Source organism: Anastrepha ludens, chromosome 4 (genome assembly GCF_028408465.1).
Source record: "Anastrepha ludens isolate Willacy chromosome 4, idAnaLude1.1, whole genome shotgun sequence".
Lineage (NCBI taxonomy): Eukaryota > Metazoa > Arthropoda > Insecta > Diptera > Tephritidae > Anastrepha > Anastrepha ludens.
In genome coordinates this window covers 24,996,800-25,023,839 of record NC_071500.1, presented here as the reverse complement: position 1 = coordinate 25,023,839, position 27,040 = coordinate 24,996,800, and the positions used below count along the sequence as shown (strand labels likewise).

The window sequence follows — 27,040 nt, the reverse complement described above, 5'->3', positions numbered from 1 at the left end:
TTTACAAATAAAATAAAATAAAATTTTTACCACTCGTGTTCATTTTTTTTATTTAGTAAAAATTGGATGATTAATTTTGCGCCATCTTGCATAAATTAAATAAAAAAATAATTTTGAGTAATGAAGTTTTATTTTTGTATTTAATTTATGCAATTTATTTTTTTATTTAGCAAAAATTTGAATATTATTTTTGCGCCACCTTGTACAAATTATATAAATAAACTCAAATCTTCGTCACTCTAAATTATTTTTTTTATTTAGTAAAAATTGGATTATTATTTTTGCGCCACCTTGCATAAATTAAATAACAAAAATAAAATTTTCGTCACTCTAAATTATTGTTTTTTATTTAGTAAAAATTGGATGATTAATTTTGCGTACAATTTTGTATACATTAAATAAATAAAATCAAATCTTCATCACTCGAAATCCAATTTTTTTAGTAAAAATTGGATAATTCATTTTGCGCCACCTTTTATAAGTTAAAAAAAAATCAAACTTTCATCACTCGAAATAATTTTTTTTATTATTTTGTATAAATTGTATGATTAATTTTGTGCCACCTTTTATAAATTAACGAAAATAAAATTTGCATCACTCAAAATTACTTTTTTACATTCATTTCATTGAAATTCATTGAATGTCTAATTTTGCGCCAGCTCGTATAATTTATAGGAGTGTCATATTTTTCTTGTTCTATTCTCAGATGAAATACGAAAAATTTTCACAGGGCATATGGCAATATTTTCATAATATCGACATACAGGTATAATGAAATGGCATTTTTTTTTCGAGAAAAGACAACACTATTAGAGAGTACAAATATCTTACGTACATACATGTATATAAAATTAATATGAATGCAAAAACACCTGCTGCAGCTGCAATAAGATAAATATTATTTTTCGTTCTTTATTTAAGCGCTAAATATTCACTTTTCGATTATCTATTCAATACGAATAACTGGTGAGTAACAAACTAAAATCACTAATATAAAATTGAATTGGTGCAAAAAGCTGTCTAAAATACAAAGGTACCTAAATATTATATACGTATGCTTTATATATTTATGCTTAATTAAGATCATTGTGTGTAAGTGTATTTCTAATATGTATTAATATATTTGTGCAGGCTTATGTGCAGATTTGCCTAAGTATTACAATTACAAATATTATGGAAAGCTAACTCAATGTGTACGTTGCATAAAATACTGTACTGTTGCTTTTACTTCTTTTATTTTAATATATTTAGACCATTTTCAATTCATATATAATATATACTAGGCTCAAAAAACATTAAAAGCAGACAGCTTTTTGCTTAGAATGTACATAATATCTTAAAATATAAATATATGCATGCATATAGGTGTCCAAGCTTGTGTGAGGGAATATACGAGTGCAAAGAGGAGAGACGTCAACATTTTCGAATATATCGAAAAAATAATAATTTCACCAAAATGAACTGTCAAGAAGATTTCAGAAATCACTTCATTTTACAATATTTCAGATGGCTGTCAAAAATTCCCTAGTAAAGGTGGTGGTGTTTTTAATAGGAACACAACATAACTTTTGCAAAGTCCAATCGAAAGTGTTTCAAATACTCAAATGCTTCATTTCTTGAGTTAGTTGAATCAAGGAAACAAAGCAGTGCCAAGCTTCGTTTTTGCGTGGCGCATTCAATAAGTCCTTAGAGTGTACAACAGATGACGCTCGTTGCAACGAGAACGTTTAGATAGTTGAGTTTTGGTGATCATATGTTTTTATTTTTATTGTCGATTGAGTTAAAAAAGCCTATGATTATTTAAAAGAATAAAAAAAATTGAAGCTCGAGTAGTGATTAAACATACCTCTGCTGTTTTAAAGGGGAATTATTCAAGTAGGAATTATTACAGCATCCATCGTATTCACTGGATTTGGTCCCTAGTGATTTATTTTCAAAGTTGAAAAAATGGCTTATGTCGAACGAGAAAGTTATATCTATTTTGAGGACTTTCCAAAATCTTAGTTTTTGTATAACTTAAATGGATTGAAAAAAACGCTTGAAGAAGTGTTGAAATTAGAGATTGCGTTTGAAAATAATTTCTGTTTTTTTTAAATAATTAAATTTGTTTACCTCTTTTGAGGATTTTCCAAAATCTTAATTCTTATTTGACTTTTAGATGAATAAGTTGGAAAAACGCTTGGGAAAGTGTTGAAATTGGAAAAACGTTAAAAAATAATTTAAAAAAAAAATCTAAAATAATTGATTTTTCTACCTTTTTCTGAGAGTTTCCAAATTTCTGAGTAGCAGCAGACTGAGGACCTTCCAAAATCTTAATTTTTGGATAACTTAAATGAGTTGGAAAAACGCTTGGAGAAGTGCTGAAATTTGAGATTATATGGAAAATAATTTTAAAATTTTTTAAATAATTAAATTTTCCATATTTTTCAATGATTCTCATATTATATAATGAGAGACTCCAACTTGAATTGTAGCAGATTAAAGACCTTCCAACATCTTAATTTTTACATGACTTAAATGAGTTGGGAAAACGTTTGGAAAAGCGTTGAAATTGGAGATTGCGTTGGAAAATATCATAGTTTTAAAAAATTTAAAACAATTAAATTTGTCATCATTTTCTAAGAACATATTGAATGATTCTCTTATAAGGAGAGATTTCAAACTTTTGAATAGCAGCAGACTTAAAATATCGTAATTTTTGGTTAACTTAAATGAGTTGGAAAAACGCTTGGAAAAGCATTGAAATTGAAGATTCTGTTGGAAAATAATTTAAAAAAATTTAGAAGTACTAAGTTTTCCATCTTTTACTAAGAACATATTGAATGATTCTCAGATAATGAGAGATTCCCATTTCCTGAATTGCAGCATTTACGCCTGCGATATTTTCGGTGTTTCTGGTGGGTGATTATAACGACCGACTCTCACTCTTGCCCTTCACTGATTTAATGAGAAAACGTTCTAATCCGATCGCAATACTGACATTTTCAGTTTTTTTTTTGTTTTTTTAATAGCAAGAATTCCCACTCTAAGTATTTGCTAAATCGTTTTAAGCAATAATTTCATATACATTTCAGTACATCCCTGGTAACTGGTGCTTAAATATTTTTTTGTAATTTTAGTCATAAATACAATAAAAATAATAATAATAATATATATTTCAGTAAAAAATTTCTGTTGAAGTGCTTGAAAGGGAGAAAGCGAGCTTTCAGCACAATCTACAATTTTTATCAGCCTAATTGAATGTCTAGTCCTTCCTTTATATTTTTTATAATGTATTAATATTAATGGTAAATAATATTGAAAATATGGTTTAATCGGTAAGATAGTTAAAAAAACAATACATAGATAAATATCTTTGCTCCTTTTCCTTTCCACATTATTATGAAATTTAGTTGCCACAAATTATTACATTTTAAAGTAACTCTATTTTTTTGTTATAGAATGAAGTACTCATTTTTGTTTTTAATATTTATTCTTAATATATGTAGACGTTCATATGCATTTTTTATAAATACATAGGCATGTAATATGTGTTATATATACATATATATATATATGTGTGTGTGTGTGCGTATGAGTATGCATATATTTACTTATATCTCATGTAGTTCATTGTGAGAAACACGAAAGTATCTACTTATTACACAATTTGTAATCTTCTACTACTAATCTTTTTCAGAATTATCACAATCAGTTTTCTATTAAACTACAAGTGCAAATGTTTCTTTGGTAAACTATTTTTTTAATGCATTTTTTTTGTTTTTCGTTTATACTAATATCTGAATTTATTTCACTACTTCAAAACGTTTGCGAAGTTCTGAGCCAAACATATTGAATTATTTTATTGCAATTAAAATATTAACAAAATCTTTAGGTTCAATAAGTATTTTATAAAAGTCTTCACAAGCATCCTTTGAAAAAAGAATTGTCTAGGCCTAAGAAAAGTGTAAAATTGTGTAAGCAAAACAGTTGTACACCAAATTTTGCAAGACAAGTCAAACGTTACAGGCGATAGGCTCTCAGCCACAGATTAAAAAAACCGGTTCTAAAAAATATCAGCTTAATAGGCCAAATGCGCCGTACGTGCAAATAACTTCGTTGCGATTTTCGTACCAACGATTATCCCATGTGTACATCTCTTAAGAACTGGCAAGAGCCCTGGAAGCATGAGTGCTCACCTGTGGAAGATTATGCTGTAATTGGTTTGTCTTTCCTGTTGGTTCGAACTAAGCATTTTCAATTTTGAAATGAGGCACACTCAATCGTTTGACGAACACTATTTCCAAAAAGGATGTCTTGTTGCGAAATACTTACAGAATATCCCAGAAAAGGCCGACTAAGTCTTTGTTAATTTCGGTTTTTTTTTTGCTTAAAACTATCAAACTTTTTAGCTGGGTATTTGTTAAAAATCGTATAAAAATCAGTTATCAATTCAAACTTAATCCGGTCATTTACGCATTTTCCATATGCATATGCACTTTTTATAGAACTCACAATTTTTATAGCATATCGTCTCATTCTTCCAAACATACTAACAGTCTAACTTTTTCAAATGTTTCATTGTCTTTTTGAACTATATTATATTTTGAGTGCTCCATGCTTTAGGCCAATATTGCATAATTACTGGTCAATTCAAAAGGGCTCGTCTTTGTTGAATGTGTAAAATTATTTTTGGGCGAAAAGTCCATCGGCTGCTCTTGCATCTGATCTTCATGTATCTCATTTCTTAGATTACACAATTGTATGGGCATATGTGTGGCTGTGTCGGCGAAGCCTTGAACGCTAATGATTTGCTCACGATAAATGAGATCACTAGGCGTGGCCGATTGTATGACACTGATACGTTCGAAGCGTTCATACTCCTCCTGAGACATGGGACTCGTAAGCATTGTGTAGGATTTCTCTTGCACCACATTCGTTTTGTTTACGCCATTGCTGTCCGTTAGCGTCAGAATGGTATGGATTTCGAAGGGTTTTTCTACAGATTCCGGTGTAATTTCGGCATAGCCCATCGTAGCTTGTCGTCGCTCTTTTTCCTTCTGCAAGAGTTTTGTCGCCAAGGTGGACTTGGCTGAACCTGAAGTCGATTGTGTGCTCATAGCTTTAGCACAGGATGCGTTTGCGGAATTGGTAGAGTTACGGTTTGAGCGCGACTCACCGACACGATGGTTGTTCTTCATGCACGATGACTCTTCGTGTTTGTACAGATAAGATTTGAGCGCAAAAGCTTTGCCGCAGCGTCCACACGTATGTGGCTTGGTGTTCGAATGGGTTTGTATGTGTGCGCGTAGATTGGATTTATCGGCAAAGGCTTTGTTGCAAACGCTGCATTTGAAGGGTTTCTCGCCTAAATCAAGAGAAGTAAAATTTAACATACAAATACAAGCATACAAATTGGCAAAGGTACTGCGGATTACACTTTTTTACACCTACCGGTATGTGTGCGTATGTGGCCCTGCAGCAACCATGGCCGAGAGAAGCATTTACCGCAGTACTGGCATTCACAGCCCTGATTATGGGTACGCACGTGCATGCTGAAGGCGGGCATTGAGACGTAGACTTTTTCACAGTAGGGGCATCGTCGCGCTTTTTTGTCCATTATTGACCTGTGAAATTAATTATTGTGAATTAGATTTACGCGCTTGTAAATTTTATTATTATTTATTGTATGTAAAAATGTAGCACAAAACTAATCATCCTATTCTCTTTTTAAAAAACTTTTTTACTAAATAAAAACAAAAGGTCTTGATTGCAGTTTTCTAGTTCGTAAGCACGAAATATGTTTGGCGATTTGTATTTGCAAAAATTATAAACCTTTCGATCATGCGATTCATTTACCTGTGAGTTTGTCGATGTCGCGCTAGATTGGACGATGTCGAATACTTCTTGCCACACTCCGGACAAACGTGTTCATCTTCGGCCAAATGGTTGCTATTGGCGCTTCCCTCAGAACCATTGCACAACTTAATGCTCTCTGAGTTGCTCGAGTTACTTGAGGAACCCATAAATGGCTCCTCACTACTGCAGCTCGGCAAACTGCTACACGAATGCTCATCATAGCGGGAGTTGTCGGAAATTGTGGAGCGCCGTAATTTCTTACGATCAAAAACCTTGTGACTGTAGTAGTTTGAGTCATCATCGGAGGATGAATAGAATGCTGTACGCGTCATTGCTATGGCAGGAATGCGAATATGGTGTTCTATTTGGGCGTTATGAAATTCTCTTGACTCATAAGGTGGAGTTTGACTAATCGACTGCTGGTTGTTGCGCCACAAAGTAGTCGAAAACTCATTGCTCTCGTTCGCGGTAGGTGCTGCCGGTACGTAGCTTTGTGGTTCTGTCATTGGGGCATCAGATGTAGTCGTTGGGGATGGTGTCTCATCTGAGAGGTACTCCAAAGTCTTGTGCCGTCTGATGTAGTCCTTAATTTCGGTTATGTTGGTTGTGCTGAGTCGTCCAGCAGCTAATGTAACCTCGGCCAATTGTGTAAGGTTGTACAGTTCTTCCGGTATTGCGGTTGCTTGTTCCTTCGTCATCTTGGCACAGCACTTTTACTGTTGACTTGGTAACTGTTTATGGGAAGAAAAACAGAAAAATATGAAGATTTCATACAAAGTGATTTATTTTTCTTATTATGTAGTGCAGTGTAGCCGATAGCATAAAATATCACATGAATTCTATAAATCTAATACAAAAATTATGTTAAGGTGAAATCAAGAAAGCCAGCAAAAAAACCAATTTCAAAATCAAGCGCAATTTTTGGGTCACTTGAAGCGTGCACTTTATTATACAAAAATTCAATGGGCTATTAAACGTCAAGCGGAAATTTTGCTAAAAACTCCAATTAATAAGTGTGAAATTTAATGGAAATTTGATCATTTTTTTTTCAAATTTGCACAATGCTTGAAACGAAGATTTGTAGGGGTTTTACAGTAGAAAACTATATTAAAAAAATTATGAAACTTAAATCAGAAACACATAAATTGTGAAAACTTGTCCATAAGTCCTCGTCGTCACAAATTCCACAACCACATAAATTCCATTGCCACAACGAATTTCTTCCGTTCTCTTAACTTCATTCCAGCTAAACTGCATTGTGCGTACTTCTGACTTCAACAGTCGTGTCCAGATATTTGCTGGTCTTCCACGTCTGCGGCTAACTTGGGGGTTCCACTTAATGGCGGCTCTGTTTAAGTCACGTTTTCCTCTGCGTAGAACATTTCTCTTTCGAATCTCTAATAGTATTGGTTTCCGCTGGGTTCTGACCGACAAGTCAGCATTCGTGATAACATTTGGCCAGAATATTTCGAAGGCATCTGCGCTTGTGTCAGCAGGCGTCCCACTCCACGTTTCACAACCATAAAGTAAAGTCGACTTTGCATTGGAGTTAAATATGCGCAGTTTGATGCGTTCCAAATTGCCTGCAAAGAGCCAAATGTCTCCACAGCTTTCTTTTTTCGGCTTTTGATATCATCGCTTGAACTTCCAGAGACCGATATAACGCTGCCTAAATAGATGGGCAATCGGACATCTTCGAGATCGATACCATCAATTGAGAAATTTTGCGTATTTCGTGTGTTTATACGACTGACTTTAGTTTTCTGAATATTGATCTTCACGCCGGCTTTCTCAGCTGCTTCTTGCACTTCTTGAAACTTCGCTGTCATGTCAAGATTGTTGTGGGACAGAATACAAATGTCGTTTTTATAGTCAAGATCCGTCAGGCGTTGTTGCAGTCCCCAGGTAATACCGGCTCTAGATGACGACGCGTTTTTCAAGGCAACGTCCAAAACGATGTTAAAGAGAAATGGCGAGAGAACACATTCTTGACGTACACCTATTTTGATTTTGTCACCCAGAAGTTTCTTGTGCATTATCCGATACCTTGCGTCCGAGGAGTTGAATCAATTTCGATGGGACCCCTTTGCATTCGAAGGCGTTACAAATAGCGGCGTGATGTAAAGCATCGAACGCTTTTTGAAGACTATAAAGACGAGATCGAGCATGGTCCTCCACTCAACTGACTGTTCAACGATAATTCGGAGACTGTTGATGTGGCCGTTGCATGAACGGTTTACTCTGAAGCTCGCTTGTTTCTGTCCGTAAGTCCTAATGCTAACGGTATTTAACGCATATGTATTCGTCCATCTGTCTTTATTCGTTTATGCTGTTACATCCAACCGACATGCGAACAAAATAATAATGCCCTTGTGAACAAGTGCGGGCGGGTATAAAAATCGTATCTCAGATCACATAGTGTTTGGATCTATTCTACCCTAATAAAGACAAAAAACGCCATCAGACATTATAATTTCTTTTTATGTTACACAAACAGAGCTTATTTCAATCACATTTGTCCATTTAACGTCTGCGGAAGTGCTTATGAGCGAACATAAATTAAATTTACAAATCACTTAAAAATTCGAATTTGCCCCTAATATTTCTTTCATCAACAATATTGCATATTATTTTCAAGGAAATCATGCACGCCACATGGGGCGCAAAATGATGGCGTTCAAAATTACTGGCCACAAGCAAAGCTAAATAAATTTCACAACGTTCTCGCACATGCACACATCCATATGTATGTATGCTTGTACCTCGCGCTGATCCCGAACCACTTGCATAGATGGACCACCTTAAGGTTAGCGCGATTTCAACTACAAACACATGTTTTTTCTCGCGGGCTCTAAACCCCGACCACAGTCAAATGACAACCCGCTAAGTATGTGTGTGTATGTATGGCTGCTGTACGTGCGTCTGACCAATAGTAATCACCACTTGCCACTTTGCCACATTGCCACTTGGCCCCTTGGCTAATCCCACTCGGCTTAATACTCTTTAACTCTCGCATATGTATAATACGTCTACAAATTGTTTTTGTGCAAAATGTAAAATTCAAATCGAAATTCACATGCGCATGACGCAGCCAATCTGCTAGCCAGTTCAGCTGTTCTTTTGATGCTTAACTTGTTGCTGCTCGAAGGAGAGGTGAAACAACCTGCTAAATACGAAATGTGCGTCATTTTCCTTTAGACGCTCATAATTTAATGAGTTGAATTGAGGCCAAATCGCCGATAATACAACAACAACAACAATAAAACCAACTAAGCGTGCGACAATACGGCAATAGACAAACATTTGCGAGGAAAGCTGACAAGTAATTTCGGCGAGCTCGGCAAAAAACCAAAACAAAATCCTCATGAACAACAATATTTACAAATATAAGTAGATACACACATACACATACGCATACTTATGTATGCACACTCACTTAAGCCAATTTAGTGATTATAAACAAATTGCAAATATTAAGATTTGTGGTCAAATAGTTAGCGATTCGGAGGAAATTTTACTTCCGATCCATTGGTTGAATAAAAATAGTGTTTAATAGAAATATTTTGGTCTTGATGGTAATAAAAATACATATAAATAAGTGTTTTTGAAAAATATTCCTTCAATTTTTTATACATACATACGTACATATCTCAATCTATTAATCTATTAGTCAGCGTTTTGGTGAAGCGTTTTTTAGCATGCTTCAATCTGTTCAGTAATGGCCCGATTTGTGTGTTTGTCCTTATGGGATCCATATTATCGTAGGTATGTGATAAGTTTTTCAAAAGCCAGATATCAACTACCTCAACAAAGAATCGAAGGCATCAATTCGATATAAAAAGTTCTTATTTTGGCTAATCGTCAGTTCCAGCGCAATGGAATAAGTGCTAATATGTGGGTCAGATTTTAGGTTCATCAGATAATACATAGGCCTCAAAAACCATCACAAAACATATCTAAAGGGTGATCAGATTGGAGGTACTTTTTCCAGTAGGCTTTTTTCACAGACCACGCGTGACTACTGTCAAGCTAAATACGTAATTTTTTTAGTATTTATTAACAATTCATCAAGGTAAGACTTCCCCTCAATAACGTTTATAAATCGTAAAATTGTATTACGAAAATCTACGCTCTGTAAACTTGCGATGTTCAGCGATAAGGCCCATTTTTGGCTTAATGACTACGTCGATAAGCAAAATTGCCGTATTTGGGCTGAAGAGCAAGCAACCCGAAACCATTCAAGAACAGCCATTACATCCATTGAAAACAACCGTTTGGTGCGGTCTTTGGGCTGGGCGAGTCATCAGCCCATATTCCTTCAAAGACGAGTCTGGCGCTAATGTAACATTGAAATGGCAAACGCTATCGTCCTCTGATAACCGAATTTTTGATGCCAGAAATTGAAGCCCGTAATCTCTACAAGATTTGATTACAACAAGATGCGAACGGCGCTACTTGCCATACAGCCCGGATTTACTGCGTTGTCGTTTCGGTGAGCAATTTATCTCTAGTGTCGGACCCGTAGATTGTGATAGCACACCCGTGAACTTTTATTTTTGGGGGTATGCAAAGTCTAATAGGCAGGATTGGATCGAGGGGAAAATCTGCACCGAAGCTTGCTCCTTTCTCTTCACTGACGGTTCCAAGATAGAATCGGCGTGAGAAATGCTTAGGGAACGCGGGAGACAGGAAGATATTAATATTTCCTCCGATAGTCAAGACGCGATCAAGGCTCTGTCGACGCCATGGGGCAGAACGAAAGTAGTAAACTGCTGTAAGGAGGAGATCAAATCTCTTAGGTGTGCAGGTAACATTTCTCTGATATGGGTCCAGGGCATAGGAACATAGAGGGAAATGAAATTGTTGATGAGCTTCCCAGGAAGAGGACTGAATTGGCCTCAGAGACCTCCTACACAGTCATCGGTATCCCCCTGACAGTTGTTAAAGGGGAACTGTACAAATTATTTCTCAGGAAACCGCAGCCATTTCTTCATGTGCTATTTCGAAAATCCTTTGACCTCTGTACTATATACGAAGCACTCAGAAAGACCTGGGGCCTCCACGCCATTCACTTTCCAAACTCGTAGCTGTATTTACCGGTCACTGGACGATCCACACACATGCGGAAAAGCTGGAGTTACCATTGTAGAAGCTGTGGGGGCATTTCCGAGAAGGATACTGTTAAGCACTTTCTCTGTAAATGTTCGGGCTTGACAGCTAGACGATTAAGGTCACTGAGTGCTCTTTTCGTCGACAGCCTGGGGCAATGCGCTAACCTAAATCCCATCAATATTCTCCATTTTATTAAAAGCTCTGGCAGGCTGTAGATATTTGCCTGTTGGAGGTCTCATAATGGTATCAAAACGGCGCTTTAGTGCTACTTGAGGGGTAGCAGCCTTGCACTTCAACCATTTCACCTACCTATATACCTGCCCTATCTAAAGTCTAAATGCTTTGTGGATAAACTATTGTAGCTTCGAGTAGCGAGTCATTCAAAATTGGTGTTTACGGATGGCCGAATTACGGCGCAGTTGCGGTCAACATTTGAAAGCGATTAACTTTAAAAAATAAATGTCATGAATGGTTTTACACAAAAATAATAAAGATTGCCAATCAATTTAAATTCTCGTTTTTTTTTTTTTCAATTTAAAATCCGATAGCTCTAAATTGATTACACTTTAAATGTTTATTGTAAGGCTTTTAATGTGTTTCACTATGATATTCTATTTCACTGCCCCTATCCAAAGAATATATTCGCATCTCAATCAGGATTTTACTCTTGTTTTTTTTTTAATTTAACTGCAGATACATTTCTTTAGGCAGAACCTTTCGTCACTTCACCTCACACACATACATATGCGCCCATAGACATTTTATGTACGCACATACTAATATATACATATATACGAGTATGTATGCATATAACGTTGAGACCTTACTTGAGGTCAATGTCGGAAAATCATTCAAAGGATAATTACTTGCAAGCAGAAAAACTCCTTCAGAAGCCATTGCTTCTGTTTACAATGGAAATTGTGTAAACAAATCGTTCAGGGTTCGACTTCAAAATTGAGGCGTTCAATGTATGTCTGCACTAGAATAATATTTAAAACACTTTCTTATATTTGCATGAGTGCGCATTGAACGCTCTAGGCGGCAGCAGCCCAAGGTGGTCACATTGGCTGTGGTGGCAATGTTGCTTATGTCGGCTGACTCTTCACTTGCGTGATTTCGATGCATTCCATATGTATGTTTACGTGTGAATGTTTGAATGAGTGAGAAGAACATACCCTGCAGAGAAACGATGTATTATAACATTTTCACAGCATTTTTAAAGACCATCAAATATATTTCGCATTGACGATTGATTGTTACTTACTGAACGCATTAAATGTAATGTAATTGCCTTAGGTTAGGATAACCAGGTTGCTTGTCTAAGACAAGACACTCTGTGGCTCTAAGGCCCATTGTGATACGTGCATTTGTTTACCATCCCCTAAGTTGCTTAAACCAATTGGATCTTTTTATGAAGTTGACTATTCCCTCCAGTGAGACAATTTGCAAATTTCCCAGGTCTTCAAAGAAACAAATACCCTTGCATTGCCAGGATATTTGGCACGGCTGCTTTGAAGAGCAGGACATTCACAAAGAGGTGTTGTACCGACTAAATTTCGTCTTCATCTCCACAGCTTCTGCGAAAGTCATTGTGAGCTACACTCATTCTACTGGCTGGAATGTCAATAGAGCAGTGATCCACCTGTGATTATAACACCTGTCAAGACGTGAGTAGTTCATCTGTTGAATCCAAGCAGACAAGTTAGTAATTAGAGACCACCTTCTATTGGTTTCAGCGTTTACGCTCCACTCAATTTCAGTGTATAAATCGTTTAGAGGAATGCTTATGTCCTCTACCACTTGCTGAAGTTCAAGCTCAGAGCCTTTCCTTGCACATTCATCCGCTCTTTCATTTCCCTCCACTCCAGAGTGGCCGGAAACCCAACAAAGTATGGTGTTATGTTGTTAAACAACCGAAAGCAACCTCCTGCATTATTTAACACATCTAGAATTGACGCGCGTTGCGGTCAGTGGTTAGGATAGGTTAGGTTGTAATGGTTGCCCAGAGAGTAGGGCCCACTTGGACGAAATAGTTTGGTTCGTCCTTTGTGATACCATTGAAGGACAAAGAAGGGGGAGGAAGGGAAGGGATGGGGAGTGGTGAGTGTTTGTGGACTACGAACGGTGACTAGTCCGCGGTTGTGTTAACCTCATTATGCAGCTGATGTAGTTCATCAGATTTTTGTTATCAACACCTGCTATATCAGCAGGCGCCGAAAAGAAGTGAGAACCAAGATACTTGAATCTTAGTCCCGCGAAGGCTGGGCAGCTAAGGAGCAGGTGCTGAGATGATTCCACCTCATCCTCCATACAGCTGACGCAAAAAGGACTCGAAGTAATTCCGAGTCTCACGGCATGTATACCTCGCGGACAGTGCCCCGTGATGATGCCCACGAAATTTGAGAGATGACATTTTGTCATCCCCAGGATATCCCTCGAACGCCTCCTATTCAAACGTAGCCAGAAGGACTTCGCGACCCTACACGTTCGTGTACTTGCCCAGCGTTCGCTGAGTTGGAGTAGACCGCAGGTTGTCAAGGGGATCCCGATCCTCTCCTTTCGCGGACACATTGCCTCACAGGCACCCTGCTGGCCAGCTCGTCGGCTTCGCAGTTTCCTGCAATGTCACTGTGACCAGGTACCCGGTCAGTGCCTTGACCACAAAAGTGGTAAGGTTTGCTGGAAGTGGTCCATTAGTCTTAACGACGTTGCTGTTTTGTCTATAGTGTAGATCTCAGCTTGTAATATGCTGCAAAGGAGCAATTTAAGGATTTAAGGATCCCTGGTGCACTCTCGACCCAGTGCCATTGTCCATCTATATAAAAGTGTTCAATATAATTCAAATCAGTTACGTGTTGGTTTGTTCATTAAGACTTTCAAAAAAGAGATGTGTAGTATTATTCCCTATGATTGCAGAGAAGAACAAAGGGACACAACAAATTCTTTTCATTCAGATCCGTTCTGCGCTGTCCCTCAGCTTCATTACGGATTAAATTCATAGCGCATGTTTTCGAATCCAACAATCGTTTTGAAGGGTTTGATGGCCTTCTTCATTTACTGCTGCCTTAGGGATCCCAATCAATAGCGGCTCTTGTTAGGTCATCCCACTGCTTACGTGGCCAATTCAACCCCATTTTCTTCTGCAAATCTCAAAGAGTATTTGGTTTTGCTGAGTTATTCTCCACACATCAGCATCCGGAATTGTGGTGGGTCAGTAGATTTTCAGGGTTTTACGAAGGCATCGATTAGTGAAAACTTGCAGTGCGTTTAAATCAACCGTTGTTGCATTCCATATTTCACAGGTATAGAGCAATGTTGATTTAGCATTATAATTATCCCTTTGCAGTCGTATTAAATTTGGACATGAGGCCGCAGTGCTCGGAATTAATTTCCGTTGAAAGAGCAGTGATATATAACATGCAAGATTATTAAGGATAAACAAGATTTATTAATGCTATAATTAAATACAGTATACAATCTGTAGGGTTCCTTGCTGTGGTGGCGGAGGATAGACATACAACCGCGAAGGGTTAAAGATTCTCAACTTCATGCTTTCGGAATTATGTGATACTATCCAGATTGGACTTAGAGAACCAAATGTTGCTAGAGCTTTCCTAATGCGGTTTTTTGTGTCTTTACTCGAGCCACGTGACACCGATATGATAGATACCCAGATAGCGAAAAGATTGTACTTTCTCCAGCTGGGTAAATCGATCAGGAGCCGACGCGTATTTTCAGTGTTAGTAACTCAAACCAACTAACTGAAAACCAGTCCAGCTTTAGATGCAATAATAGGCAAATGATGCCCATCCGCGTAGTCGATGTCAGCAAACTGGTCCTACAGGCTCCCAATTCCTAATCTTGCGGAGTTCTGCATAACGGTGTCCAAGACGATGTTAAAGAGCCTTGGTGGATAGTATGCACTTTTGACATACACCTGTTAAGAGGCTAAGAGATGTAAAGCAAGCTAAATCTCGTATGAAGAATTAGGTACTAGTTTCGAATTGTCAAAAAGGAAAATAAACGTTGGTCACGAAAGGTGCGGATTCAACTCTACAGCATCGCCGTGTATAATTCACCAGTTGCTTATAATGAAAAGCAACAGAAACGCCTTAAATTTAGTAAAAATACACCAAGAGTACAGTAGATTTCTCTGCAGGGTATGCGTGGCAGGAACATACAAATACATTCATACATACTAAACATATGTTTACATAATCGTATATGGATGTGTACAAATGCATGCTTCAAAGCGCATACATTAAGGAGGTAGTGCCTTTTTAAATCGATTTCAATGTTTTTCAAGTTTGAACTAAATGTCCTAAAAATAGACTAAAACAGAGCCACCGATCGGCCAATACCAACAGCAACGCCACCACGGTGCACACACACACACATACTTTGAATTTATAATCACGTTTCTGGGTGTCTTAGGCGTTGGTGGCCTGCGAGTCGTTTGCATTTTGTTTATATTCATAAAAAGGATTTTGAACTTCTGTCGCTCTACATATTTTCTTTATGTTGTTATATCTGCGCCGTAGTAAACATACCAACAATTAGTTGCATGTATGGTAAAGGTGTTTCAAGGCGAAATATAAACAAAGCATGGCAGGCGAGTGAAATCTTTGTTGTTCACTTTGCAAGAAGTACCAAGATAATGTAAATAGAATAAAACAGAATCTTGCTGAATGCAAGCCAAACAAAGAACAAATTTCCCAGAAAAGAAAATAATTAATATTTATGTATGTATGTATGTATGTTACTTATGAATATTCATTTTTTGCTGCAGATTTTCAAATGGCACTTCCTACATTTGACGAGCTAAGCATTCAACTAAGTAATAATTCATGTATACATTTATGTATGTATGTATACGTGCTTCTGTTTTCTGTTTGGACTGGCATGCACATACGTACATATGCATGCATTGTTTCTACTTAATAATTCGTTTTCATGACAAATCTAATTAATAATTTTGCTGTCAGAGAAACATGCGAGTCTCTAGCAGACATCAAATAGATTACCAAACTCCAACAAAAAACCAAACAAGATACAACAACAAAACTCGCGTCATAACTATAATTTAATAGGTAGACGCATACATACATACAAACATATTTATATTAAGGGTGTCCAAATGTTCATAGGCATGCGAACCGCAAAATTTTTGTTTGCCTTAACCGCTCAAGGTGTATTATTAAAAATTAGATCCTATTGGGTTCAGGTTTAGTGTGCCTTGCAAGGTTAAAAAATCAGTTACACTGAAGTAGGATGAAAAAATTAAATATAGTTTGAGGAAAAAAAATCCAATATTTTCGCGATCGGCACCATAAACACCATTCACTATTTCAGCGATTTGGCTTACATTTTCGCCTTTGTCAAAAAAAAAAATGGTAATAATAAAATATAGTTTTCTGGATTCTGGATTGTCAGAATAACCAAGTAACAGTTGCAGCCGATTGGGTTTGCGCGTCGCTATCGGTCGGTTTCAAGTTAAAAAATAATAATTTTTACAGTTAATTTGGTTACAAAAAATAGGAAAAATCGATTTTTCGCGTACCAAGCAAATTTTTCTTTTCTTAAACTCGCGTGGGGTTCTTAATAATGAAATTGATCGAATTTTATACTCTAAGCCTTAATCAAAAGTATGAACAATTTTAAAATTTTCCCCACAAAGCTTGACACCTCTAATGTATTGAATATATGTACATAAAAACATGTGTTGCTCATATATGTAATATATTTAAATGAACATATCTCAGAAATTTCCCAGATGTCAGCTGTTGCCACCAGTCGTTGCGTTTGAAATACGCGTGTATGTGCCGTTCAAGAAGGGGGTGGTGGCGAAAAATCTAAGCAGATATACCGCGTGCGTTTCCCTGTTCGCATATTAAGAGCAAAATAAAAATAAAAACAAATACCATATAATAATACCTGGACTGAAAAGTCCCAGGCCTAACATATGGACGGCACTAGTCTTATTGCATTCACCTCTTTTTCAGTTAGTACTAACCTTGGGCAGACAGCTGTTAAAATCTCATGATATTCGATTCAATAATTCGTGAGTTACTGCGCTAAGAGTGACGCTACTTTTGTTATTTTCGAAATAATGGATAAAAAGAATTTAGAGTTTTAATTTTACACTGCTTCTTGATGGGAAAAAATACTGTTTAAGCGAAGCAATGACTTGAAAAACGTTATAGGGACTGCTCTCTATCAGAAACAACAATAAAACGATGGTTTGCTGACTTCAAACGTGGGCGTAGAGACACCGATGATGCACAGCGCAGTGGACGCCCAAATGACACCAAAGGCGGTAACACCGGAAAACTTAAAAAAGCCCACGAAATCGTTTTGAATGATCGACAAGTAAAGTTATGTGAGTTATCATCGTAAAGACATCAAAAGAACGAATTGGCTTCATATTCTCTGAGAATTTGACTATCAGAAAGCTTTGTTCAAAGTGGGTGCCGCGTCTGCTCATTGTCGACCAAAAACAAGAAGTCACAAGTCAACCAAAACAATGGGAAAACTACATGAATTGAACTTCGAATTGCACTACACATTCACCGTATTCGCCATATTTGACTCCTAAAAAAAATTGACCTTAAAAAAATGCTCGCCGATAAGAAATTTCGCTCGAATGAAGAGATTATCGCTGAAACTGAGACCTATTTTGAGGCAAAAGATAAATCGTGCTACAAAAGTGGCGCTGGAATGATTTCGTTGTTCTTGATGGAAATTACATTGATGAATAAAGCTAATTTTTAACAAAAACAAACGTGTTTTCTTTGTTAGGTCCGGGACTTTTTAGCCCATGTGTAAAAATAAGAATTAGAGAGAACAAAAATTCCGAAATGCGTAGCCAACAAAAACGAACACATATGGGAAGCTGTGCAAAAATTTTCAATATTGTGCACATGCATACATATTTACAAGTATTATGTACAGGTACAACAAATACAAAAGGCAAATTCAAAACAAGCAGTTTCTATGGAAATATCCACTAATGCTTGTGGACTGTATTTTTGCTTTTAAAACAATATTTTTATTATTATATTTAATATGTATAATATTTTATGTCAACATTTATTTCTATAGATTCTTAACTTGCAAATGTTAATGGCTTATAGTTTGAATTTTATATTATAAGCCATTCGAATTTCTTGATTGAGTGTCTTCGTTTATGTAATTATTTTTTTATTGCTTAAATATCAAAATAAGGGATGCGATTATATACACGCATAAGCACATATACACATACACCTGCGCGCACAATAAAAGCAGCGCAAAACATATTGGAAAGTTTTACCATTTATTTACGTTTTATTTATTTATTTTTTTATAAAATATAGTTCATACTACAATAAAAACCAAGTAACTTATAGTTTCAATTTCCGTACAAAATTAAAATAAAATGTAACAAATTTTCAAACTTTTTCATCAGAATTCTTAGAAAAACTTCGAGTATGTAACATTATATCACATTTTGAGGTAATAAAGTGCAAGTTTGACATTTTTTTTGACGGCGGTTTTGTGCCTTTTCGTCTTATAAAAAAATGTGGAGCAAGGCAGAAAATGATAACACCATCAAAAAACAAAAGATTATCAAACGCAACGCGAATTTCGAGCCACTTTAAGCTGGCACAATAAAATTGAATGAGCTTCAAAAGTGCATAACCAGAATTCTAACAACTTCATTTTTTTTTTAATTTTTCGCAAAGTTTGAAACTTTGCGTTATATGGTTTTTACTGAAGACAGAAGTATATATTATACATAAATAAAAAAACTAGACAAAATTTCACAATATGTCGCACTGCTGTTGGATTTGAATTTTTTTTTTGGTTGTATCCGTAGAGGAATCTGAACTTTGCCCCCTTTGCGACAACCTTAAGCGTCACCAATCGAAGCTAAAATTTGTTTGTGATATCTTCGACTGGTGTAGAGTAGCTATTTAGTTTAGACTAAAAAACAAAACACAGCTTTTATTGTTTGCATCTTCGTAGGGTGAACTGAACTCTCTACCCCTATGCAATAGACATTAACCGCGCCCAATCGAAAGATTGAAATTTAGAAAATCTGATGCATAAATGTTCTTTCAACTTTGAACAACGAGCTTAATGTACATACATAAACGTATGGGTTTAATAAAACACTAAAATTCCTAGAAGTTTCGAAACTTTTTTTAGTTCTCATTGGAGTAGGTTCTACGTGTATAAACTCATAAGACAGTCCTATTGATAAAACACAAAAACAAGAGAGGTTCTTGGTCTCCAGTCGCGTCATTCTCAGTCAGCTCAAAAGCCATTTCATTACCAATTATAATGGTAACTCTGCACCAATGAACTACATCCTTGACGTATTACAGGCACTGTTTCGACGTCGATGACTTTTTTGCAAAAGTCGATGTCTCTTTTTTATGACCTGTTGGCTGTTCGAGAAGATACTAGTTCCAAAACTGGGATTATTTTAAAAGTCTCGTTGGTGACAAATACAAAAAAAAAAATAATTTGTAGAAGGAGCTCTTATTTATGGTGTGCGTCGTGCTGCTTCCACAAATGGAAGGACCTACAGTTTTGAGCCAATTCTGAACGCCAGATATTTTTTATTGGAGCTTTTTTCGTGGTAGAAATACACTCGGAGGCTCGCCATTGCCTACCGAGGGGCAAGCGCTATTAGAAAATACATTTTCTATAAATTGTATTTCGTGCACACAGATTCGAAACCGTTCACTTCCGAATGGTAGTCACGCACCAAGCCATTCAGCTACGGGAACCGCCCCAGGTGACAACTACTTCTGAATAAAAGAAGCAAGTTGGTTCTGGTGATCGCATACACCAATCAGTATGAATATCCGGGGAATAGATAAACGCAACTAATGCACAGTTCGTTTTAGAACCGCACTATATTCTTCCACCCCTCTCTATTGGGAAACAATATCTTTCGAGGAATCGAACCTACGCATTCCAACCCATTCGGCTACGGTGGCGTTCCTACGACAATCGGTTCTACGTAACCGGAACGACCTGGATTTATATCCGGCTAAGGACTGTCGCTTCAGCAGCATTCACCGTATATGTATGGGGAATGTTTATACTGCTACAACAAATACAACAACAACAACAATCTACGCTGGCCGAATGCAACACTATCAATCAGATGGCATATAAAGGGTTTTTGTAATAAGAGGCGTTGTTTTGATATTCAAAGAAATTTTTTTTTTTTACTATAAATGATCGGATGTTTATTTCTTTATAAAGAGGAAGGTATGCCGTTAATAGTGGAAAATAACATCAGGCAAATGACCACCAGGATCACGCTTACAGGACAATATCCTTGCATGAAATTTTCCATAACCGAATTGCAAAGTGGCTGACCTATGTCCTCAATAGCCTCACGAATTCCATCTTTGAGGTCTTGAATCGACCCTGAGCTGTAGACCTTCTCTTTTACGTGGCCCCAAAGAAAAAAGTCACAAGGTGTTAAATCACAAGATCTCGATGGCCAATTGTGATCAACTCTTCAAGAGATAACAGGGTCCGGAAACTTTTCCCGTAAAAGATCAATAGTTTCGTTGCTTGTGTGGCACGTAGTGCCGTCTTGTTGACGTTGTCCAGATCAATACCATCCAATTCCGGCCATAAAAAATCGTTAATCATTCACCTGTAACACCTGCTATTGGAAAACCCTTTAGTTAAGCGCTTTTAACTCAAACCGGTTGTATCAATTCAAGTAGAATATTTTGCGTTGCTGCTTTCCACGTAATTCACTAAATTTCCTAGTATTATTTTGCAAGCCAGATGCAGGGTAATACAACTATAATCAAACGTTTTCTGCGCCTCGATGTATACATTTTAATTTAATTCGTAGATATCGAACTGTAAACAAGAAATTATTTTGGCAGTATGGGCTTTATCGCTATCAACAAATGTTTCAACAATGCGCTATTTAAGAATTATAAAATATAATGCAAAATTCCTTGTTATCGAGCAAAACGTATTTCGAATGGCTAATTGTCTAATTGCTTCACCATTAGGAAGCGTTGTCCATTACACTACACATACATACATATACATTTGTATGCGCAAAACCATTAAGTTTTGGTACATAATTGTATACTCTATTTACATATTCATACATCCCTACATACATATGTATATAGACACATACATATATTGGTATTTCTTTTGCAGAAATGTGCTTCCAACGCATTTGGTTTGTTTGGTTATTATGAGTAGTATAATTTACAGACGCAATCACATTTATTACACTTGACATTGATTGTAAAAACGTAATTGAAATTGGCTCGTAAATGCAGATAATACATTCACACATTCTCGTACCAATTCACTAAGATTTAGAATGCATGCCCTGTAGAGAAGGCATGAACTAGTGCAGAAAATTTCTAGTTCAGCACCATGGTGAAAAGATTTTAAAAGGTGTGCTCTTTAACAGACCGTTTTTCGGCTCTCAGCGAATTTAACAGAATCAACTGTGTGTGATTGTGTTAGTGATATACGAAAAAAAAATTTCACTTCGTTGCCATCTTAACAACGACTGATTGGACGAGTGTGTGAATACATGTGAAATGATAGTGCAGATTTCGGCTGTCGAATCTCCCTTGTGATGTGGCAGCCGAAGTTCCCCTCACAATTTTCTTTTTCACCATAGTTAAAGAGCAAACCATGTAAATCTCTATTCCTTGGTTCAGCACAACTTCGTACTACTTTACCAATTGCGAACCACTTCAGTTATTATGTCGGGAAAACCCACATCAGTTACCAAAGAGAGGCAGCAAATAATGTACAAAGGTAAGAAGCTGCAATGCCGATCTCTCCCTCTAACAATACTCGGATGGGAAGTTTCTCCGCGCTAATTGGTTTTCAATTGATTCCAGTAAATATATGCAAATATATATATACCTATATATATAATTGGCACATAAGTATATCCCTCTTGGGTGTCTGGCTCCTTCTACTATTTGTGGCGTGCGTCTTAATATTGTTCACAAATGGAAGGACCTTCAATTTCAAGCCACCTCCGAACGGCAGATATTTTTTTATGAGGCGCTTTTTCATGTCAGAAATACATTCGGAGACTTGCCATTGTCTGCCGAGGTGCGACCGCTTTCAGAGAAAACTTTTTCTTTATTTTGGTGTTTCACCAAGATTTCAACCCACATTCTCTCTGATTTCCGAATGGTAGTCACGCACCAACCCATTCAGTTACTGCGGCCGATTCCAGTTAATATCATTTGGTGAAATTGCCTATCAATGCGGGGCATTTCGCGGAGGAAGTGCTGAATGAATAGACACGACCTCTTACTCATCTCAACGGCTTCTACAGAAACGTTAGTACTTAGCTGCTCATTTCCTCCTTCGACATGCAAAAGCAGGAAAGTGAGCATGAATTGGATGCTTAAATTGGAACCCACACTCAGATCATTTTCTCTTGCACTTATCTACTTCCTCATTTCCTTATTACTGGGTATTTGGGATGATTAGTTTGTTAGATCTCATCAGTGGAATACATATGTTATCATTTCCTAGGGATTACAAACGGAATTAGTAGAGAACAATTGTCATTTTTTACGACACCGACGGGTAAAATCGATCAGTTACAGTAAGAAGTGCCTGATACTCATAGCTTCTATTTCAAATATGCTGGAAAAGCACTTTCCTGGTTCTACGCTATTAAATTTCCGGCAGGGTGTATTATGCACTAATTTACAAAAGGAAATATTTACAAAGTCTGCTGCGAAATCATTTCATGCGGTTCTATTATATGTAGTTAGCATGTAAACCTTGACAAACTTATCATTTTTTTCGATCAGATTTTCCCAGCAAGACTTGGGCAGAGTGTTGTGTAGGGATATACGAGTATTAACGAGATGAATAGTAAAGGCGAATACTATTTAATAGCTGATACGTCACATTGATCTTCCTTGGGAAATATACCGAAAATATGAAAAGCGAAACTGCAGCAAAACCACGTCTCAACCGAGTGAACCGCGAAACATGGTTTGCAAAATTTCAGGTAAATTACCATCGCATGCGCGGTTGAGAAAATATTGAAAGTTACGCATATTGCAGCACCACTGCTCGGTTCTCGAAGAGAATTAGTTGTTGAGTTGACGTCAATTTACACTTTTTGCTTACAAGCAACTCTTCACTTTCTATTCCCTTTACACTTTCCTTTCAGTTAACTCCTCTCAAATTACAGCACGGCAAAATCACTCTCGAAATTCAGTTTCAATGTGGATATACTTGTATTTTATTATTCTTCGTTCGTATGAGCTTTTTCTATCTTTTAGTTGAGAAAAACTCCTTAGGGTATCGTAGTTTCGTTGGCAGGTACATTAATATTTCCCTATTCTCATCACAAAAAAATCTCCGCTAGCCCTTCCGATGAAGCGGCCTTTGGAGTGCTCGGGAGAAACATTCCTTTGAAAGATTGAACGATTTTTCGATCTTTGCACTATGAGCTATATGAGCTGTACATAGTGCAGACCCAACGGATTAAAAGTAGAGTAAGAGGAAAGCCACTTGTAGGCTGGAAAGATCAAGTGGCGAAGGACTTGTTTTCACGTGATGTGTCCAACTGGCGCCATTTAGCAAGGGAAAGAAATGACTGACGCGTTTGGTTAAATTTGGCTAAAATAGCTTAAACGGTTATCGCCCCAATCAAGGAGACAAAGTCAAAACTAAACGGTGACTTCATGCATTACCGCCTACCTTAAGTGGCATCGATTTATTAAAAGTCCTACAAAGATCTACTATAATTCCCTTAGCCAAGTGCATATGTGAGTATTCACATAAATTTGTATATTAATTCTTCTTTAAAATTTTAAATTGTCAAAAAATTGAAGACAACTGAAATATGCAAGCAAACCAAGTATTATTACGTGCGCATATACATATGTATGCATATAAAAGTTAAATATTCAAAATTTTCTAAACAAATGATCGCTTTGAAATTGAAAATCGTTTCCCGTGGTGTGTTGCTGGCAGCAATTAGGACACCGTTGTACCTCAATATTTTTATAAGAACGTATATTATAAAAGCACTCATATATATAAATATGTAAATTAGGGTGGGTCAATTTGTTCTTCAAAAATTGAACCGACCTCGTTTCAACGACTGAAATATTCCACTGGTTATTCTGAACGCAAAAGTGCATAAGGGCATAGCTCTAAAATGGATTTCGAACCTCAGACTCAGAACGAAAAAAATTTCCATAGGTTGGATCATAACTAACCGTTTGGTTAGAGCTTTCTTCGTCCTGTTCGAGAATCCTTTTTAAAAGGTTATATTCATAAGCCGATGGAAAATTAAATTTTAGGAAGCCAGAAAAGTCTGGCCAGACTCGAGTGCCCAACGGATGGTTAAAAAAACCATTACATTCGTTGGTTTTCATTTTATTGAACTGTCATTCGCCATCTTTATGACGCATTGGAAAATCGAAAACGAGTGAGCCTCGGGCCTCAACAGGGACGTTGGTACCGCAGTTGGATTAATGAGAAAAACTGCAGGCCACAACTGATGCTATGCCCTCTAGCGGTGGGTTTGAGCAAATAAATGCCAAAAATTAGTTTTTAGCACCCTTAAGGGGTTACATGGGTTTCGTCGGGTAAAGAAAAGGCCTATTTTCAATATTTTTTTTTCTATGTAAAAAATGATTTATTTAATTCAAAATTTTTTCTGTCTTATAGATACATATTTAAAGAATAATTTCTGAAATTTTCAAAAAAAAAATTAAAACTCCTCAATTGTGACGTCATTTCCGGTGACCCCTCGAAAAAAAGGTGCGTCCGCGTTGTCAGCATAACTCCTGACAGGCTCATCAAAAATGAAAAAACAAAAATAAGTGCTTTAGTTAAGACCATAAACTCGTGCTTGAACGAAGGAAAGAAAAAAAAGTAAAAATTAGAATTTTGGCAGACATTTTTGCAAAAAAATGAAAATTTCGGTCAAATTTGCTTGACATTTTGTTTTTTTTAAATAGTTGTAATAGAAAAAAAAACAAAATCCTTCATTCAAGCACGAGTAAATTGTATTTCGAACACCTGTGTAAAATTTCATCAAGATCGGTTGAGTAGTTTTCGAGAACATTTGACAACCGACTTTGAAAGCGCACACCTTCCAAAGGCTGTGTCTCCGAATTTATTATTCGGATCGACTTGAAAATTTAGGATAATATTCCTGAGATGTTGTAGAAATTAATAAGCCAAAAAAATTTACTAAAATATGCAAACAAATTGATTGTGGATTAATAAATAAATTATAAAATTTAAATAAAATAAAATTTAAAATAACATACATACATATGTATGTGATTTGATTTAACTCCTATTTGCAGCATAGGACAAGGAGGTCCACAATCCAATTTAGAGCTATGCTTCCATGGACTTTTTTGTTCAGAATTGGCAGTAAAACATTTTAGTCGCCGAAACAAAGTAGAGAAAACAATGTACCCGCCTAATGTATACTCGTGCATGTGTATATGGTGCACATTATAAATAATCGTTTGGGTAATGAGTTCGATTAGTAAGTAAGTGTGTTTTTGGAAGACTAACTAAACTATGCCTGAGCAAACGCAACTTCATAGACGGGACCAAAAAAAAAAAAATGAAGTACATCGTGGTATTCGCCAATTGGAATGCGTTATAGATAGAAAAACAGGCACTACTCCAAGGATGACACATACTATTTTAGCGAAATCGAATTGCAGTCCCTGGAGCCACCACTACGTATGTCAGCCTGAATTTCAGCAAAAATACACTTAGAAAAAATTACTACTTTCGATACGGATCGGACTTTGTATATCCGCGCACATTGTAGTAAAATTTAATTATAAATAATGCCATCCTTCAATTTGTCCTATAGTACAAACATTGGTAAATTCATATTAATTTTATTTTATGACTGCACTTTAAAAATAGTAGGTTTTATAGCCGCTTAGTGGTCACTAATTTCACAAGAATTTTTTAAATTGCCAAAGTGATTCTTTCCATTTCTGCGAAATCAGCACCCAAAAGAAAATATCGGCCAATATATGCATATGCGTATGTATGTGTTCTAAAGGTGCGCACTGGCATACAAATTCTGTGATAAATATTTACGTACTACCTCAATTATAATCTTATACAAAAAAAAACATTTTTGTTTTGCGATTAAACCGCGGGGATAAACAATGTATTTATATGTATGTATATATAAATAAAATTTTAATAAAAAAAAAACCAACATTAAATTATATTCTTAATAACGCCATAAGGACTTACCTTAGAAAAGTAGAATTGTATAGATTTCCTCCGCCAATCGTCAATCACAAAGCGTTTTTGAAATAACTATTTGCGACTTTTGTTAAATTTTTGTGAAATGAGAAAAGTTAATGCATAGACAATAATTAGATGGATGATTCAGCGGCGTAAGAAGGAAGTGGCCAACGCAGCGACTGAGTGAAGCCACGTGTCCACTTGCCGAAACTGTGCGATTCTGTCCGCTCAATTCTCCGAAATTCGCACTTAAAGTTCGTTAACAGTGAGTGGTGTTGTAAGTTCAAATATAATAAATATATAGTCCAATAGGCTTTTATTACTATAAGTTTTCACACGATTACATTCGCTATAAAATGGCCCCAATTGCTGTAGGTCGAGTAGTTCCACTGAATTATTAAAATCTAAAATCACCACACACACGCATTGCCAAAATTTGCAATACTCGCATATTGACTTTTCCGTCGTACTCTTCTGTGGAAATAATTTTCAATTTTCACTGATTCTGCACAAAAAAAATGAGTTTTGTTTTCTGTTTTCTTTTTCTCCTCTATGGCTCGTTGCTTGCCTTTGGACGTTGTTAGTTGTGCACACGTTTAATCACTTGGAAATCTCGAAAAGTACTGAAATGGTTTTCAAAATACCACTTACATTTTTACATCTCGAAAATGTTTCCGCCGCGTTCGTCCACCGCTATGGCGCAGGCTGTAAGGCGGCGCACCGTGATCAGTGATCGGCGAGCGGTGAACAATTGAGAGGGGGGAAGCTGATGATGGCGTTGGTGTTGACGCTTAACTATGCCACGAATGAC

General features: G+C 36.5%; 1 protein-coding gene across 1 annotated transcript; it reads right to left on the bottom strand.

Moving 5' to 3' along the window:
- LOC128861265 (oocyte zinc finger protein XlCOF8.4) lies at positions 1 to 27,040 on the bottom strand. The gene is made up of 4 exons (XM_054099259.1): positions 26,236 to 27,040; positions 5,839 to 6,569; positions 5,434 to 5,606; positions 1 to 5,347 (listed from the first exon to the last, which is right to left on the bottom strand). The coding sequence occupies exons 2-4, from the start codon at positions 6,534 to 6,536 to the stop codon at positions 4,602 to 4,604; spliced, it is 1,617 nt and encodes a 538-aa protein (XP_053955234.1). The 5' UTR covers positions 6,537 to 6,569; positions 26,236 to 27,040; the 3' UTR covers positions 1 to 4,601.